Source organism: Anneissia japonica, unplaced genomic scaffold (genome assembly GCF_011630105.1).
Source record: "Anneissia japonica isolate Jap-2015-1 unplaced genomic scaffold, ASM1163010v1 scaffold288008_len1385354_cov213, whole genome shotgun sequence".
Lineage (NCBI taxonomy): Eukaryota > Metazoa > Echinodermata > Crinoidea > Comatulida > Comatulidae > Anneissia > Anneissia japonica.
Window position 1 is genome coordinate 160076 of NW_022720123.1, and position 18483 is coordinate 178558.

Here is an 18483-nt window from a genome sequence, read left to right on the forward strand (position 1 = left end):
ACTGTATCCCCTGACGAAGATAATGCGTCATAAACTCCAGAGGCCGCTGTTTATAGTCTGACCATTATGGCAAGACATTTTTATACCTTTTTTAGCGAACCCTCCGACGCATTTGAACAATTTCGAAAATAATGTTAATATTTTTAAGAATAAAAGTTGAGTTGAATAGCTCAGTGATTAAGATGCTCGCCTTCTGATCCCAGGGTCCTCGGTTCAATTGCTGTCACAGCAGGACTTTTTCTGACAACTAAAATGAAGTCCATTCCCTACCTTATAAACAGACTTTATTGTTTATGTTTATAAATCATCATTCTCATCCTGTAAGTGGCGAGTGTACTTGCTGTTGGATGTGAAGGAAACAATTATTTTTTAAATGTTAAAAAATATATATATTTTTGGCCAGTTAACGCACGCTCCAACACGAAAAATAGAAGTTTCATTAAAAATTTTAATTACAGCCTCCGCTCCCTCCAAAAATTAAATATAGTGTTTCTTCCTTAACTATTCCAAGAATTTATGTCATTACTACACTGTTTACATTCATCCATACGTTTTTATTTTTATTTTTTCCTCTCCCTAGATGCTTTTCGCGAATTCATGTTGCTAAATAAGAAACATTTTATTTTAATGTATTCCACCCTGTTCTGACGATCTTTAAAAATAATTTAGTTAAACAAGGTAATAAAAAGCGTTGCCTGATGTAGTATGTCAGATGTACTATACCTTGTAGAGCAATATATTAGAGTGTTTTTTTTTTTGCGGAGTGTTAATAATAATAATGATGATAATGATAATGATGATGATGATGATGATGATGATGATGATGATGACGACGACAATGATAATGATGATGACAACGGCAATGATGATTATGATAATGATATTGATGACATTGAGAATGATAATTATGACAATGATGAAGATAATAATGAACATAATAAGAACAATAATTAGAACAATAAACACCATAATAGTGTTGTCAACAAATAGGCCTACTGTTATATTTCATAATTAATGAAAAAACCATTCGTTTTTCTGTTACTAATAATTAGGCCTACTTTATTTCTACATATCTAAAATCTTTCTACACAATTTCAACTTCCTTGTAGTTATAAATTTAATGTTATTGATATTTGTAATAAACTATTTTAAATTTGAATTTTTAAAAATTCATGAAACATTCTTTCAATTTTTTCATAGCATAATAAAATTGCAGTGTATTAAAATACCGTCCGATCGAAGTAAAACCCTTTTGAAATCGTCTGGGAGTGCAATTTCCATGAATCTGCAGGAGTTGCTACATCCTTATTTTATACTCAGTACCAAAATTGGTGCATGATGAAGTGGGTGTTGAGACTCCTGATAATTCCCCCCCTACTTTTTTTCACAATTTTTGCTAAAAAGTTATTTGATATACTTAAAATTTATGGGACTCAAAAAGGCAAATTAAGTCTAACAGTGATATATCGCAGGCTACACCCCTGAATTTGGTCATCTCATCCCAGCCTCAACCATGTAATATTTTAAGTCTGAGAATGCTTTTTCTGACATTTAAAGCTGCTTAATACTTAATTTTGCTTGCCTCACCCACAGCCATTGATACGCCTGGTACTCATCCTCTCTATTCCACCTCCCCCAAAAGAAAAATGCACAAAAACGTAATTGATCTAATAAAAAATTGTTTATAATTAAAGAAATTCAATCGTATTATCTGTCATAAGTGCTCCAACCAGGATTCGAACATGAAGTCTTCTGCTGTTAACAGATTGCTCAACGGTACGCCACAGCAAGAAAAAAATAAAATACAGGATTCAACAAAAACGGGGTTACGGGGTTGAATGTAGGCCTATAACACTAGGTGTAACCTGGATTGTGAACGGTACCTGTCCAACGATTGCGGCAACGTAATGGTGGTTGTTTCCTAGAATGTCGGTAGCTATCTCCTGGGCTCGTTTCAAGTACAGCTTGGCCCATTCTGCATTGTCTTGAAGTCGAAGAACCGACCTATAGCATGAAGATAAATATTGATTTGGAAACATGCTAGTGAGTAAACATTTGAAGATAATATTTCCGGTATAGGGCACCTTGCCATGTTGTGACCTGTTGTCACTTTTCACGATGATTCAGGTGAGGTGATGATAATGATAATGAAAGACTAATAATGACGACGATTACAATGAAGATTACGACGATGAATGTTAGTAAAAATGTAATGTAGGTCTAACTGGGTCATGATGATGATAATTTTGATGACGATATGGAAATGATGAATTATCCTCATTGAAGATGATAGTAATGGCGACGATGATTTCAGATCACAATGGTTATAGAGATGATGAAAATGGATGGACTTGATGAAGATAGTGATAAAGATAGTGATTGAGATAACCGTGTGCTTATAGATGCTGTATTTGTACACACAGACACAGATTTTTCTACACAAAACACGACCCTTTTATGTTTTACAATTACCCCATTCCAAGAAGAGCTTTAACCAGTTGTAGTTTCTGTGCCGGTGTGCGAATCTTGTTCATCCGGCTAATAGCGTCATGTAGGTACTTCTTGGCGTCATTTAGTTCCCCCAGATTACGACAAACTGACCCAAGTTGTATCAGCACCTGTTCATAAACAAACAATATGATATATGTACTAAAATCACTTTATTTGCCAAAAACATTAAAATTTCAATAATACAAAAATTGTCTCGAAATATATAATAGGCCTAATTTATATTTTTGCAAAACATAACAAATGTGGCAAAATTCAAAACATTCCACAAAAAGTGGACATGCAAGGAACGTGAAGACAGAACACAGAAAAGGTGACAGGACTAGAACAGGATACCGGAAGACAAACACAGGGAACAGTAGAGAAAACAAATTACAAGTTAAGATATCGGGGGTCGATCCATGTGGTTTCATATCTGGCGTAAAAATGCAAGAAGAGGAGACAATGAAAAGTTCAGACACTTGTTTTTTTCTAAGGTTTTTATGAAACCGGTTTATTGAGGTGTTTATAAAGTCGCTTTAGGTGAGATGAATAATCGCCGGTGATAAACCCACGGGATCCGACTTCAAAAGCAATGAATTCGACTGTATGACCTTATCCCATAATGTTTGAAATTATATTCAGTGGCGGATTCAAGGGGCCCAGTCGGCATGGGCCGACTAAGTGTTTAGAAATTTAAAAAATATTGAGAAAAAAAGAAAATTATACTCAAATAATTTTCAATTTTACCCACCTCCAGTACATCTGTGTGTACACATTGCCGTTTGTATGTGTATTTCTTGTGATGGTACACAATCGTCGAATAATCTTCCTGGTATTTGGTTTCCAGTGCATCAAGCAGACGTTCATATAGTGATCTGTAGACAAGTAGATAATACCTCTGCAAGACTCATTATGTCAAAAGGATGGAGTTTGAGTATAAATAAAATATACAATATATATGATTTTATGACTACTTGCCTACAATACATAGACAGGCTTTCATAGTCATACCGACGCAGGCATAATGCGTTCTGACAGCATAATCAAAATCAGTTGTAAATTGAAGTACAAAATCAACCCTAGTAGTAATTCTGGTATTTCTAACCTTGCGCCTTTTTGAAGACCTAACTGCATGAAGAACCCCGCCATTGATCTGATCAAGCCTGCCTTGTCTCGCGCGTTGTCCCACGTTTCAGCTTTCGTCAGTTTGTCAAGATACGCCTGCTCCACTTGCTCGTAGCCTCCGAGCTGTAATTGAAAAGGAATCATTTCATAAGCAGAAATAATTTCAATCCCTAATTGACTAATTGTTAAAGTGACATTAAATTTAAAGAAATCATATTACAAGATTTTCAGCACATTATGAAAAGTAAACAAAAACTCACTAAACATAGATTATGGAAGCAACTATCTCAACAACATTAAATAACATTTTCTATTACATGCTATTTTCATACTAAACAACTTGCGACTTACCAACTGCCAAGCCTTTATCATTTCAAATTTTCCTTCTTCCGTTGCCATCATTTTTTGGAAAACTGCAACGTTTAAAATAGTAGCTCGCAGACGTTTCAAGTCACCGGCCTGGGATAACAGGAATGGTACCTCTTCCGTCTGAATTAATTACAAAAATAAGGGTGATAACAAAGTCAGATCGCAACTAACCTTTAGTTAAACAATTAAGAATATGATCTACGATTTGTTTTTGCAATACGTCTACTGTAACTTATATTTTTACCTTCCATTCATTTTTTTTCCATTTAAATTTTATATGTATTTTGACCAAGACAGCAATAAAGATGTTATATATTATACGTTCCACAATACATTTTATCTTGTAACTTGTATTGCTTAAGAAAAATTGCATTTACAAAATTGTATGTATATTTCTAATGGGTTTATTAAAATCAATATTTAGGATATTTCTCCAACATTCTAGTGATTTAATTGCATCTTATTCGATTCTGATGGACAGTGTACATTAGCTCAGGCATTCACACGTCTGTCAATTTGTCAACACTCAATGTTTGCTAGCTAACAAATTTAAATCAATAATACGTACATAGCGATCATCTATGTCCTTCTTGTTGAAGAAGTTCGCCAACCCAATGTAACACTGTTGTTTGAGGTCGTGTGTACCCAGGTACTTTCGCTCAACTGCTTGTCTTAGATGGTCATGGAAGAAGTTAAGCACTCCATTGCGATTGATTAGATTTTCCTCAAGTGATAAGTAAAAAGGAGACCATATTCTTGATGAAACCTAAATGAAACAAACTTCGTGTTAATATTTTACCAAAGGGATTTCAATATGGCGTTATTACTGGATTTGGTATGGGACTGGGTCGGAGTATTCCTGTGGTAAACATGCCGTCAGCTTGTGGAACACGGAGTTGGTTCATAGCCCATACTATAAATTTATTTAATAAAATAAAATTTTTAAATGGCGACCAAAACACTGGCTTCGAGTGTAGCCTATTTTTTCCAATATGGCATTCAGTCAATACCTACTATGCCTGTTATTTTGTATTTGGAAATTGGAGTACGGTATTTATTTTCATGTGTACCAAGGTTTATTATAAAATGCTGTCACAAAATTCATATATTTACTAGAAATGAAATAGGATTAAGCAATTAGGCCTACACATTATTAAATATTTATATATTTTGTTTAATAATTCTATAGTCCCAATTTTATATCTACATTATCTTATTTGATACAATCCACTTTTTACTATTTTCATACTTTTACATATATATACTTTATATATATATATGTATATATATATATATATATATATACCATTTTTATATATCACAAAATATGTACAAACATATACAAATTGAATTAAACATCTTATTTATCGGTATGGGGACAGACGTTAACAACACTACCTTCAAGTATTCTGTTATTTCAGCCTCTGTCATACCCTTGTTAGAACACCATATTGCCGTGGTCGTATCTTTCACAAGTCCTGGCCTAGAAAAATTGTTTCAAGAAGATATTATCAGTATTATTATTATTATTATCGGTTTATCTTAATTTGTTAAAACGTAAATAAATTACATTAAACATTTTTAAACATACAAGTTTGTAAATAAAACAATTTCATATGTTTCATTTCTATTTTTTACTTTAAAATATTATTATGTATATTTTGTAGTAATCACCTTTCGTATGAACCACTTTCAAAATCGGTTTCCAAGCGTTCGAGAATTTTGACAAAGAGTTTTCCCGGATCGTCTGCTCTCAGGTATGTCTCGATTGCATTCGTCAATTGGTAAAAACTTCCATACATGCGAATCTAAACATATGTATAATGAGTAATTTATTTGTTGATCGATAATCATAAACAATATATTGAAAAAATGTAATTATTGTATTGGAAATCTAAAAGTTAATGTAAAATTTGTCATTTAAATAGTTCTTACCGATAATGGGCCGTTGGGATTACAATAATCATTGTGTTATGAACTCTCATACTATTTGAAGACACATACCTTACCGTCATTGATTTCAGTTGAGATTTTTCAGCACTGATACCAATCTATACGACACATTATACCAAGAGAATATCAACAATAAAGCGGAAGCTGTTATTACTGGGGTTCTGTGGGTACGGTACTTTCATTCCATACCAGAGGAATCCCGGAAGGAACAAATTGGCGGGCACGGGCGCTCTTCCCTCTAGTCAGGAGATGCCATAGGCCTTAGTATCTGTGTATTATTTACGGTATAACGGTACAGCTTCCGTATCATTTCTACTATTAAAAACATACATGCAAATATACCAAAATCCAAGACGCACAAACTAACTTACATCATGTGACATTTGGAAAGCGTTTTAAAATACAACATGTTATTTATAATACAGACCTCGTCCATAAGTGACTTAAGGTACAGTGGGTTACTAGTTTGGTCTGCCTTTATTATCATCTCCATCTGTTCCTCGCTTAGTGTCTTAGCGTACAGTGTCATGTATTCTGTAATTATTTGTTTCTTCTCACTCGATTGCAGTGGAAATATCTCAAAGGTTGGCCATTTATTTGTCTGCACCGCATCATGAGCCTAACAACAATAACACTATTTAATAGTAATATTAATAATAATATTATTCAATAAACCTAATGATTACAGGGAGCACGCCTTTCCAAAAATGGTCGGTCGACCCCAAGCACACAACTAGAAATTTGCATAACAAAAGAAAATGTTTTGCCAACTAAATCCCCTCAATTAAGTATCTATCCTATCTTAACTTTTGTCCCCACTCTCAACCCCACTCCCCCAACATGTCAATACTAGATACGCCAGTGATTATTTGTTCCGTAACATTATTGCACCTACCCCAAATTATAAAATTGGCATGATTAACGTATTTAGATTATTAGTGTATTGGTGGCTAAACTCACTTTGCCAGGAAGTGTTGACAGAACCATTTTAACGCCCTTTGGAAGTTTTTTCGGAAGCCATTTTAATTCCTGTTCGTCACCTTCGATGATAAAACAGAAAATTAATACATTACAAACGAACTGGAATGAACAGAAAATTAGATTTTTACCATTGTGGTTTTGCCAAATCCACATTTCGATATGTAAGTGATGATCAAGCTTACTTATGATTTTGACACTCCCTTCCAATCGATTACAAGTGTCAAGATAATAATGAATAAGTTAGAAGCGTATAGAGAAATGCACGTTACCTTTAGTCCCAGCACCTGTGTCTAGCTGATTTAAGGCATCCAATACAAGCATGACTTTGCCGCTATTTCCTGCTTGTTTGAGCCAGGACGGCAGATCAAGAACCAGGTTACGATCGGATGAAGGAACTGGTTGCGGAAAATTGAAAAACTGCTTCATTTCTTCATATAATCTGTTATAAATTATATTCATAAACGATCAGTATTCCAGAAAAATATTTAGGCAAAATATTTTTTAATGTGAAGTGCAAAATATTATGAGCGTCCAAATAATCCTCAGGTCTACATCAACAATAAACATACACCAAGACGATAGTGCTTTAAGTAACATTGGTCAACCTGCGTAAATTAAATTTGATCTAATAGCACCCAATTTAAATCAATTGTACATACAATAACCATTATTTGAAATCTTACTATGGCTCGTAAACATTGTATCAGTATTTCAAACACTAAGTGAATCGATCGAGTTACTTAGTCAGTCAGTCAGTCAGCCGACCAGCCAGCCTGCCACAAAGCCAGCCAGTCAGTCAGCTCTAGTCAGTCAATATGTCAGTAAATCAATCAATCAATCAATATATCGGTCAATCTATAAAATCTTTACCGTCTAAGGAGATTAAGGTGCGATGCACTTTCTGCAGAACTTCCGATGAAATGCATAAATATGAAATGACTTGGGTTTTTTTCTTCGTATCTTGTGCACCAGTTGGCGATCAATGCCGACTTCCCCGAACCAGATCTCCCGAGAATGACGAACGGCTCATCGGTATCCTTGCTACCATAATCATCGATCGCCTTAAAGTAGTCCTCTCGACCAATATAAATTCGACAGCGAACTTCGGCAAATGCCTCGTGAGCTTCTCGTTCGCGCTGAAGGCCTGTGAGCTCTGTGCCTGGTGGGAAATCTTCGTCAACACACATTGTGAGATCCTATGATTAGAATGATAGTATTTATTGACGCACGTTGTGTTAATATTCTTTTCCAAAACTTCAATTATTACCATTATCCTGATTGTCATTATTGGCGAATCCGAAATAGAGGGGATACAGGGAGGGACTTTTAAATTATAGATAGGGCTATGCGACGCCAACCCATCATCGTTGGGGATAAGGTGCAAAATTTTATGGCTAAGATATCTAGATGTCTTGGAATGGCACTCTCAACTTAAATATTTATGTTTAATACTTTATTTTGATTTAGAGTATACCCTGATGGATACCCATATTGAATCCGCCTGCGATCACTATTATAATCATTATACCTCAAGAATCTTGGATTGGACTTCCTCAGCTACTTTGAACTTCCTCACATTCATTCCAGATTCTTCCACAATTTTTCTGAATTTCTGCTGTTGTTCGAAATGCCACAAAGACTCAAGCGCTTTTTTCTTGCCGTCACTTTTAGGCTCACTGACCGTCTTGCTGTTGTCTTCCGTCGGTTTCTCGTTGCTATCAGTTTGTTTCTCTGTTTTATTTTCTTCTTTTTCTTCTTCACCCCTCTCCTTCCTTTCTTTTGCCTCCTTTTCTTTTGCTTCCATGTCTACTTGCTATAAAACAATATATTGACGAAAATTGATCATTTATTATATCCCTCTTAAGGTTAAGCTGCCATATTAAGTCAGTACGATTTCAAAAAATCAATCAAATGAGGAACATGCCTAGATTAAAATTATATACAGATCATGATTTGTTGAAATAACGAAAGCTTGTGAAGATGATGTTTTCAACCAGACGTTTTGGAGATATTAACGTTTTTATCGGTAAGCTTGATGAAACAATCCGTTAATCCTAGGACTATTTATTTTTTAACTTACAATTTCTTGCATTATCTTGAGATCCTCTTCTTCTAGCTGGTTATCCCGTATGTAGAAGAAGGCTCGATTAATAGAACTTTCCTTATTTCTGAGGGCACCATACAATGCTTCTAACTGAAAATTAATTGGACGTCTTTTTAATTATATTTACAAATTGCTTATTTTGTCGGTTATAACTCCAATTTGTTTAGGCTATCTCTAAGGCTAGAAAAGTGCGCTTTTTGAACCTATGCAAATTTGGGTAAGTGATATTCTATATTTACCCGCGTTACACTAGTATCGAATCTAAAGGAATCGATCCAACTGAATCGACTGTGATTTTCGATAGCAACATTGTATGTTTTGTTGAGTAGTTTATCAGGCAGTACTTCTTTCTGAGACCATCCAAATCGGTCACCCAGCAGGCAGATAAAGTACGGACGACACTTATCAATCTAACAAAAGAAGAAAGTGTTAATGTCGCATGTACCTGTACAAACATTAGCATTATAATTCTCCTTTTAGTTTGAGGTGTTAATTGTTCAAAAACAAAATATTCGCATTTTAACTAGGTCTACTAAATTTTAAGATAAACAAGGTCACTCACCTCTCGCAAGCAGATAGAGATCGTCTGACCGTCTTTTGACTGCTCTTTTGTGATCCCCCATCTAAGATCTACATACGTAAAGCATATACCACGTTCTGTACATAAGCGATTCAATTCTCGGAATGCTTTTTTGATAAGAGCCTCGCGTTCTTCCTGGAAATCTCGGAATGTACTGGAAACGAAAACACGTACCTCTCGTCGTTTCTTCGGCTGTCGACGATATACAGGTTTTGATATTGGAAAGGAATCGTTGGCCACATTCGGTAACGGTTTGTTGAAATCTATAATTTCTTCTCCATCTGAATAAACAAGTATGATTGACGTGTGTACATACTGATTAATACACAAAGGCAATGTCATTCCATAAAGCATAAGTATACTTGGATGTGGAAATTGTGTTCGTGTCATTGGACAAAAGTCAGTCAGTCGTCGATCCGTTAGTCGGTTGCATGTCTGATTTTAACTGGCAAAATTAAAGAATAATTGCAATTCCTGAAAATCAATTCTGAATAATAAACGTTTACCTTCATCTTGTTGAATTTCAGTCAAAGCCTCTTTATGCTCTTCCAGCAATCCTCGAATAATGTCATTAATACTTTGTTCTCCAGACTTTTCATTTATGACGTCGTCGTATACATCACCAGCAGCAGCTGCGACTTCATTTTTCACACGCAAACACGCAGCAGACACATACGCTCCAAAATGACCCGCCCAGAATTTATCGTCTCTTGCTTTATTTTATTTTCACATAAAAAATGACGAGTATAAAATGTCATACCAGATAAATATGATCTCTATTTTAAAACATATACATTTTCAATGCTGACTATCAAATATTTGATAAAATTTAATAAATTGAAAAATGTAAGCATATTATAATCAGGCTTAACAACAAAAACTGTGAGGAAGAGACTAATGCGCCTTGAGCACATTTGGTGGAGATGTGCGCTTTATAAATCTTTATTATTCTTATTATTCTTATTCTTATTATTATTATTATTATTATTATTATTATTATTATTATTATTATTATTATTATTATTGAAATCACCGTTATTAGTACCGGAAACGGCTGCCTTGATCGTGCCAAAATACCTATGTTCTGTTTCTATTTTTGGAAGGCAAAACCAAAACCTGCAAATTTAGGTTTGCCCTTACGTTCCCTATGCTGTACCGAAAAATGTTATCCTCACCAGTTGCTTGGAATGAGATGAAGCGAAGACCTTTCCCATAATTCTTAAATGTAAAAGTCTCACGGATCCAGCCTTTGGACTTTATACTTCCCTTTTCTCCTGTAGTCTGTGTGGTAATGACTTCGCCATTAGCATCCATCAAAGTAACAGTTAATGAGTAGAAACCACCACCACAGCTCCCTTCATGAAACGATTCTGATGCCTTTAAGGGAAAAAATGCGCAGAGCGATATTCATGTGAATTAGTTGATCACGTGCTACTTGTATTCATTATACACACATGAATTATAAGAGGATAATTCGCCTTGAATACAATGAATGTAGGCATAAGTGTATTTTATTTACCTGAATTTCTGGACTGGAATCCAAATGTTTTTCTGAAAAGTGTGCAAGAAGGCTAATTTCCTGATTCTTGACGCAATTCATGTGCGACGAGGAGAATCCTATAGTAGAAAGTTATAAGAATGTATTACTATGACGTTTTGTTTCATATACAATTTATTTTTATTAGAATATTCCATCCAAAAAGACTCACGGCTTTCAGTGTTGTCTCCTCCTCTTACAATTTTCCAATCTCCACCATAATTCCAGCCAGACATATCTGCACGCTGAAAAAATGAATACCGTACATTGTAGGCTTCAAAATTACAAGTATTGGCTGTTATCCTAAGCATATCCTGATGTTGAAACATATTGTTTTTAAGAAAGTACTCTACTGTTTATTTTATGTCTCTAGAAGAACACCCAGAGATGCGTCGTCTGACTCTTAAATGCAAGTCAGCACACATATTTTCATCTAGTCTAGAATAATTTCAACCCTCTGTCAGGCACAACGAGTCAGGATTGAGGAAAAAAGTTTTTTGAAATAATATTAACGTTAAAGGGCTATGTTTTACCTCACCAGATGCATTTTCAAGAAGATTTGAAGACCATCCGGCTATTTTTATCTGCTTTTTGGCCAATGATCGATCGAGAGGAAATAAGTTATCTGCTAACTGAAAGCAAAAACAACATCATGTTAAATGTACTGTAAATCGGAGCTACTATGACGTCAATCAATAAATCCATTAATTGATTGAATGATACAGATTGTTTTTTGGTCGGTAATTGGTGCGAGTGGCAATCAATAACATAAGCCGTGTGGTCCAGATAAGAAGCTTTTGGAGTGTTTCCTTATCTACTATCGGGGTCCAGGGGGCTATTCCTCCGAAAATATTTACCTCAGTTTTAATTTCGATTTCTTTGGCTACCTCGTCATCAGAAGGTTGAGGTTCCTCATACGTCATATCCGTAATGAGAAGTCCCGCTAACCTTGCACCAGGGCCGTTGTGAACTATATTTTGAATTAGATATTAAAACGTAATTACATATACTGTACTAACTGTGACTTCCAGTATAATGGGCATGATATGAAATCGTCATGCCTATAATAAGGACAAGCCAAGATAATTGTTACAAAAAATGAATGTGCACATAGTTACTAAGTGTACTGGCATTCCTTGTATTGAGCTAGACTACTATTCTTTCATCAATGTTAGATTGTAAAGATCACGTGCGTTTGGTAGAAAAGTGCGTATTGTTGTCCTAATTGCCATTGGTCAGTTGTTAAGTTTTATTTACACTCCGGAATGGTTCATTCAATAATTGACTACTATGCAATTTCTAAATATATACTATACTGTTTATTGCATTTTGATGACACTCTCGTGAGTTTATAAAGCAACTCAAAGTCTTATTTTAATAGGATTTCTTGCTATAGACGAATCCAAGAAGAATGGCGCCATTTGTTGTCGACACCATTACTGGAGGGACCCTACACCTAGGCCTACTCCTAAAATGTCAATGCGGTATGGTTATAAACACAATACCATTGAGAAATCCGGCTTTTTTTTGCAGCTGAATAATGCCATCAGTCTTCAAACTAAAAATGTATCAAAGTTATATATTTCGTGTATTTAGACATCTTCCTACTTCGGAAATTCCACCCCAGTAATCGAGTCGACAAAAAGAGGGCGACGTTCAAAAAAGTTCTCATAGATTCGTCTATAGACGCCTTTCCGGAGTGTCAATCAAACATAACTGACCAATCAGAAAGGCGCCAGGAATACACGAGCTGTCTCACAAACTCACGTGCTTGCCTACGGTATGTTTTAACGCTAACGTTTTGTGGGACCTTAGCAACAAAATCTAAGGGGCGGGGCTTAGCGGAAAGGTCAATTGGATGGGCAGCCTTTGTAACGAGGAAACGTGCGGACATCGTACAGATGATTTTATTTGTATATTCATACCCGAGCCAAACGACATTAGCAATTTTCCATCATCAACTACAGTTCCAATGTCGGTGTACTTCAAAGTCTTATCTGGCACCTTGTCCCGTATCTTTTCAAGTGCGTCTGTTACCTGTAATTATAATGTTCTCAAATGTAAGTGAAATCCATACGGCACCGTATGTATTAATGCTGAATACTTGGTGGTGGTGGTTGTGATGAGGATGATAATTAGATTTAATAATATAATGTCAATAATAAAATTAACAATATGAATATACATTAGAATATGAATATTGATAATGTTAATAATGATAATATTAATGATAATAGTGTATGAATATTAATTATAATGTCAATAACAGTAATAATATGAATATTAATTATAATGTCAATAACAGTAATAATATGAATATAAATATTCATTAGAATATGAATATTGATAACGTCAATAATGATGATATTAATGATAATATGAATATTAGGCCTAATGATAATAGGCCTATCAATAATAACATGAATATGGATATTAATTTTAAAAAGTCAATAATAATATTTAAATAATAATTATGATATTAACAACAATAATAATAATAATAATAATAATAATAATAATAATAATAATAATAATAATAATAGGTCTAATCGTCTTTTGCGCTCTCAGGCTTGTCATATAGACACATATTAATCCTCAATTTGACACTACTTACCATCGTGTGATTATCATAGGCCTATCATGTTATTTGAACATTGATGTCAAATGTTTATAAACATAAGATACAGTATTACGTCACGGACCATATTCCCACGACCAGACCCATTTCAATTTAATATATGCCCATCCAAAGATGCTAGATCTTATTGAAATATAATGTACAAACTAACTAGTGCATGAGGTACCTCGGAACATAATATTGGTTCCTTGATTACTATAACGCGAAAGAACAAACTTAACGCAGCAATGGATAGCAACATGACGACCATCGCAACATCTAGACCGTAAGTAGTTTATGACAATGTGTTAATGTGACCACTACTTAGTGTTCAGCCAATCTTTGCTGTTGCACATTCTCATATACTCGTGCGTATCTTTCATATATGGCTTTACATTGTAGGGATGTGGGATAAGGTTTGTTTCCCAGTGGGGTCCTTCTGGTGGTGATTAGACAGTAGGCTACACCGGGAGACAATGACCTCACCCTATTTTCAAAGAGTGCAGGATCCCACGGCTCCACCCCCCCCCCCCTTGTAAACGTGTTAGAATTTTAAAGCTCGTTCTTGCTAGTAAATAGGCCTACACATACTTTCCTGGGATCACTCAAATACTTCTATAAAATATGTAAATATGCATCAGCACAAATTCATATAACTTGGTGTTGATTTTAATACTGTACAATTTCTAATTGACTCCTTTTACTGTTAGGTTTGTGACCCGTGCTCCAATAGAAACCCACCATAAAATTCTACCAATAAAAGTCACTCGCTAACCCGATAGTAACCCAGTGAAATATTCGTTAGATTAATCAATTTTCACTGCACACGATAATGCAAAAAATTAAGTTTTCGAATTTATAACGGCTACTGCTCAAGGGGTGGATTTAGCAAACTTACTTAACAAAAATTCAACTTAAATTCGCCTTAAATCCATAAATCCCAGGCCAATGTCTTTCAAACTACAAAAATGTGATATTGTATGGTTCAGGCTGGTTTCTATCATTTTGCAAGCATTTATAGTTTTGTTTAATAATACTACTACTCAGAAGTAATAATAATAATAATAACGATGATGACGATGATGATGATGGTAATTATGAAACGTGTAGTAGATAATATTATTAATATTAAAAATTGTGCTAAAGGCGAAAAGGAAACTTGTGATTTGTCGATCATAATTATTATAGTACTTAAAGCATAAGTTGGGTCTAAGTTGTCTTGGATATTAAGTCGATATCTATGGTTCAAAATAATATATAAAGGTCATGAGAAAATTGTTGACTCTTCGTTTTGACTATAATATAGTGATGTGATGAATGTTTGTGTATGATGCACTACGGTATCATTTATTGCATGTAGTTTGGTAGTTAAAGCCGGGCACTCACGCGTCGTATGACCGTCGCACGACGAATCCAACTCCGCTCCCCGGTGAGCGCTAGGAGACGCGACGCCGTCTGCTGACTGTCGGTGGCAGTCTAAACGGATCGTCATCCGTTGCGTGAGCATCGTCGAGTTGAGTTTTTCATGGAATCGCGTCGCCCGAACACCGTCGGGCCCAGTGAGTGCCGGGCTTAAGATACTTGCCTTCAATTCATAGTATCCTGGGGTTTTTTTTCTCATTATTATAGCCAACAGTACAGTATTAACAATTTAAGCCTTATAATGGAGTTAAGCAACTTTTTGTGATCCTCTAGGCACTTATAATATAATTTATACATGATCGACTGTTTGACAACTAATTTTACCTTTTTTACTAGAAGCATGACAACCGTAATAGACGATGGCGACAGAGAACTTATAATTACTACAATTCGCTTTACAGTTGGTTTCTTTGTAATATCAGCCAATATCTTCGTACTAGTGATGTTTTTATGGGCCAGGATCCACAAGAAGTCTTTTACTTACTCTCTTCTTCTACATCAGTCGGTGATCGATATCATTGCAAGTTGTTTGTTTCTAGTTTACTTTACCAATTCGGCACCAAACGGAGTTCACGGTAAAATATTCTGTAAAACACGCTCCGTTTTCTGGTCATTTATGTACGCGTCAACGTACAACCATATCATCATGACCATAGGACGCTATATTGCTGTAATTCATCCGATAACGTATAGAGAAAAAATCCACAATAAGAGCAACAAACGATACCTGGTAATTCCTCACATCGTTGGTATTACAGTCGCATGCCACCTCGCAGTTCTTGGCGACACGAATAATGCAGGAAAGTGTTACTTCAATTATAGCAGTGACGCCTCCAGAGTTGCATCGGGTCTTTTTATTTTCGTAATTTCTTGGCTGATACCGTTCCTGATTATAATCGTCTGCTACACGTTCATACTAAAAACACTTTACTACAGAGTACAGCCTAAATGTACTGAAAAGTCGAGCCATGGGAAAAAATATTTTACACGTAATATTCGAAGTATTACGTATATGCTATTATTAGTTACCATAGCATTCCTGTTTTGCTGGACCCCGAATCATATACTCTATCTGTTTTATACGATCTCAAAGTCTTTTGAGTATAATTCCTCACTCATTAATGAGATCACAGTAATCCTCAATGCTGTTAATCTTATGATTAATCCTATCATTTATGCTTTCAAGTTTAATGATTTTAAGTTGGCGGTAAGGAAATTCTACAAGGAATATTTTACAAATGTAATGGTAGCCTCCCGTATATGACGAAAAAAGCTGAGATGGTAGACGCCTACAATGCCATAACCTAAAGCTTGTTTCCCACTAGGACGCAACGCAACGAATCAATTCAACTTTTCGCAACGCAAGCGCCGCAACGCAAGCAAAAAGCTAATTTGCGCATGTTACTGTTGGATTTGTAGTTAGTGCTTCGTGTTTACATATTTTTGATCTGTCATCTTAGACCGTCGCGATTGCTCTAGTCATTGCCAATTAAATAATAATTATTATTGTTTGTTATCAATGATGCATGCTGCTATTATTACTGTTATTATTATCATGGCCTATCTTATCATAACCTATAATAGCCTAATCTGCCCTAGCCAAGCCAAGTAGCCTGGTTTTGATAGAGCCGTCAGGGTCGTCACAAGTCGTCTGGGAGAACAACAAAATTGTGTATTTTCTACATAAATAGTAGGCCTAATCTAGGTGCGCTTATATCTGCAAAAAATTTATAATTGTTGATTTATAATAATTATTTTTTCTTCAGGCCTAAGAAGTCCAAATTCAACTTTCCGTAAGGAGGGGGGATACGAAATTGCCGGAAGAGCATTTCCTTACGCTGCGTTGCGTACGTTGCGTTGCGGCAGTTTTTCTGCAAGTGGGAACTGAGCTTGATGTAACGTGACGCTGAAACGCCATTTATTATATTTAACGCCGTTACGTCATCATAATTAAACGGTTGTTAATTTAACGTCATGAATTTTCATCCAATCAAATGCTTAGATTAATGCTAAAAAGCCATATTGCCTGACTATATTACTGAATTTATACGCCACACGGTAATTGATTTATTTAAATACCGTAAATTAAATTAACACCGTCTTCTTCTTACCCTGAGCAATCAAATGCTTAATTATATTTTGACTGTTTTAAACAAATGTTTAACAACATTACAGTTACCATAGGCCTATATATTTCATCTCTTACCTGACGAAGAGCTATGCTTGAAATGCTGTCTTCTCTCCAAATAAATAATGGTAATAGTGTTACTTTGGCTTATGCTTGTTTATTTACCTGTTTATAAACTACTGCTGCTTTATAATTATATAATATTATATACATAAAATATGTAGACATATTATAAGAAATACAATTTTTTAGATGGCGACTGCTTTTAAGCATAGAAAACTATTTTTTTAACTGATGTATACGTGAATAAGATATGCTTGTTTATTTACCTGTTTATACATTACTGCTGCTTTATAATTACTGTATATAATATTATATACATAAAATATGTAGACATATAAGAAATACAATTCTTTAGATAGCGACTGCTTTGAATCATAGCAAACAATCTTTTATTGATGTATGACAGATATCGATATCAACTTGGCTGTTTAACTTTTAAAGCTCTACACAATCTTGCTCCCCAAACAATTTCCATGACAGATATCGATATCAACTTGGCTGTTTAACTTTTAAAGCTCTACACAATCTTGCTCCCAAAACAATTTGTCAGTGTCTCACAAAAATAACTGCAAATAGCCGCATGAACACTCGGCAGATCACTAAAGGGAACTTACATATCCCCAGACCCCACTTTGAACTTTTCAAACTTTCATTTAGCTTTAATGCCCCCTCTTTCTTTAACTCTCTTCCCTTAGATATCCGCAATGCTTCTACTTACTCCTCCTTTAAATCGTCCCTCAAAAGTTACCTCCTTCTTTCTCTCCTGTAATTCTGTTTCTTTGGCCTTTTACACTGAGAATTCATTTTTTGATTTCTACCTTATTATTTATTTTCTGTTTTATTTATTAATTTAAATTGATTTATTTTCTTTAAATTAAGAGTGATTTGATTTATAGTTCTCATATACATTGGCCTATTATCTATTTTTAATTTATTTGATTATTTTATTTAGGCTACTTTATTCCCTTTGTTGTTTTAATATCCCTTTGCCTATTGTTTTTTAATATTGCTCTTTCATTTACATCTTTAATTGTAATTTTATTTTAATTTTTATATTAAGTTTTTTATTTAATTTTGAATTAATTCTTTATGTAAATTTTGTATTGAGAGGTTG

At 34.7% G+C, this 18483-nt stretch overlaps 2 protein-coding genes across 2 annotated transcripts in view; one reads left to right on the plus strand and one right to left on the minus strand.

Moving 5' to 3' along the window:
- Nucleotides 1-1826: 1826 nt before the first annotated feature.
- Nucleotides 1827-18483, minus strand: part of LOC117111193 — a 21686-nt gene continuing 5029 nt past the window's right edge. Inside the window, exons 8-30 of the mRNA XM_033254079.1 lie at nt 13065-13176; nt 11997-12109; nt 11673-11771; nt 11312-11384; nt 11122-11219; nt 10778-10979; nt 10109-10315; nt 9585-9883; nt 9262-9432; nt 8999-9112; nt 8447-8731; nt 7789-8114; nt 7188-7357; nt 6898-6977; nt 6365-6556; nt 5659-5792; nt 5383-5467; nt 4553-4750; nt 3967-4104; nt 3596-3738; nt 3242-3365; nt 2473-2618; nt 1827-2004 (exon numbers count right to left, since the gene is read on the minus strand). Of these exons, the coding sequence (XP_033109970.1) occupies nt 1827-2004; nt 2473-2618; nt 3242-3365; nt 3596-3738; nt 3967-4104; nt 4553-4750; nt 5383-5467; nt 5659-5792; nt 6365-6556; nt 6898-6977; nt 7188-7357; nt 7789-8114; nt 8447-8731; nt 8999-9112; nt 9262-9432; nt 9585-9883; nt 10109-10315; nt 10778-10979; nt 11122-11219; nt 11312-11384; nt 11673-11771; nt 11997-12109; nt 13065-13176 (3687 nt within the window). The remainder of the gene's footprint in view (nt 2005-2472; nt 2619-3241; nt 3366-3595; nt 3739-3966; nt 4105-4552; nt 4751-5382; nt 5468-5658; nt 5793-6364; nt 6557-6897; nt 6978-7187; nt 7358-7788; nt 8115-8446; nt 8732-8998; nt 9113-9261; nt 9433-9584; nt 9884-10108; nt 10316-10777; nt 10980-11121; nt 11220-11311; nt 11385-11672; nt 11772-11996; nt 12110-13064; nt 13177-18483) is intronic.
- On the plus strand, nt 15371-16661 carry LOC117111257 (kappa-type opioid receptor-like). Its single transcript, XM_033254170.1, has one exon. The coding sequence runs from the start codon at nt 15474-15476 to the stop codon at nt 16440-16442; it is 969 nt and encodes a 322-aa protein (XP_033110061.1). The 5' UTR covers nt 15371-15473; the 3' UTR covers nt 16443-16661.

Coding starts and splice junctions, on each gene's coding strand:
- LOC117111257 (XM_033254170.1), top strand. CDS start 15,474: ATGATCGACTGTTTGACAACTAATTTTACCTTTTTTACTAGAAGCATG.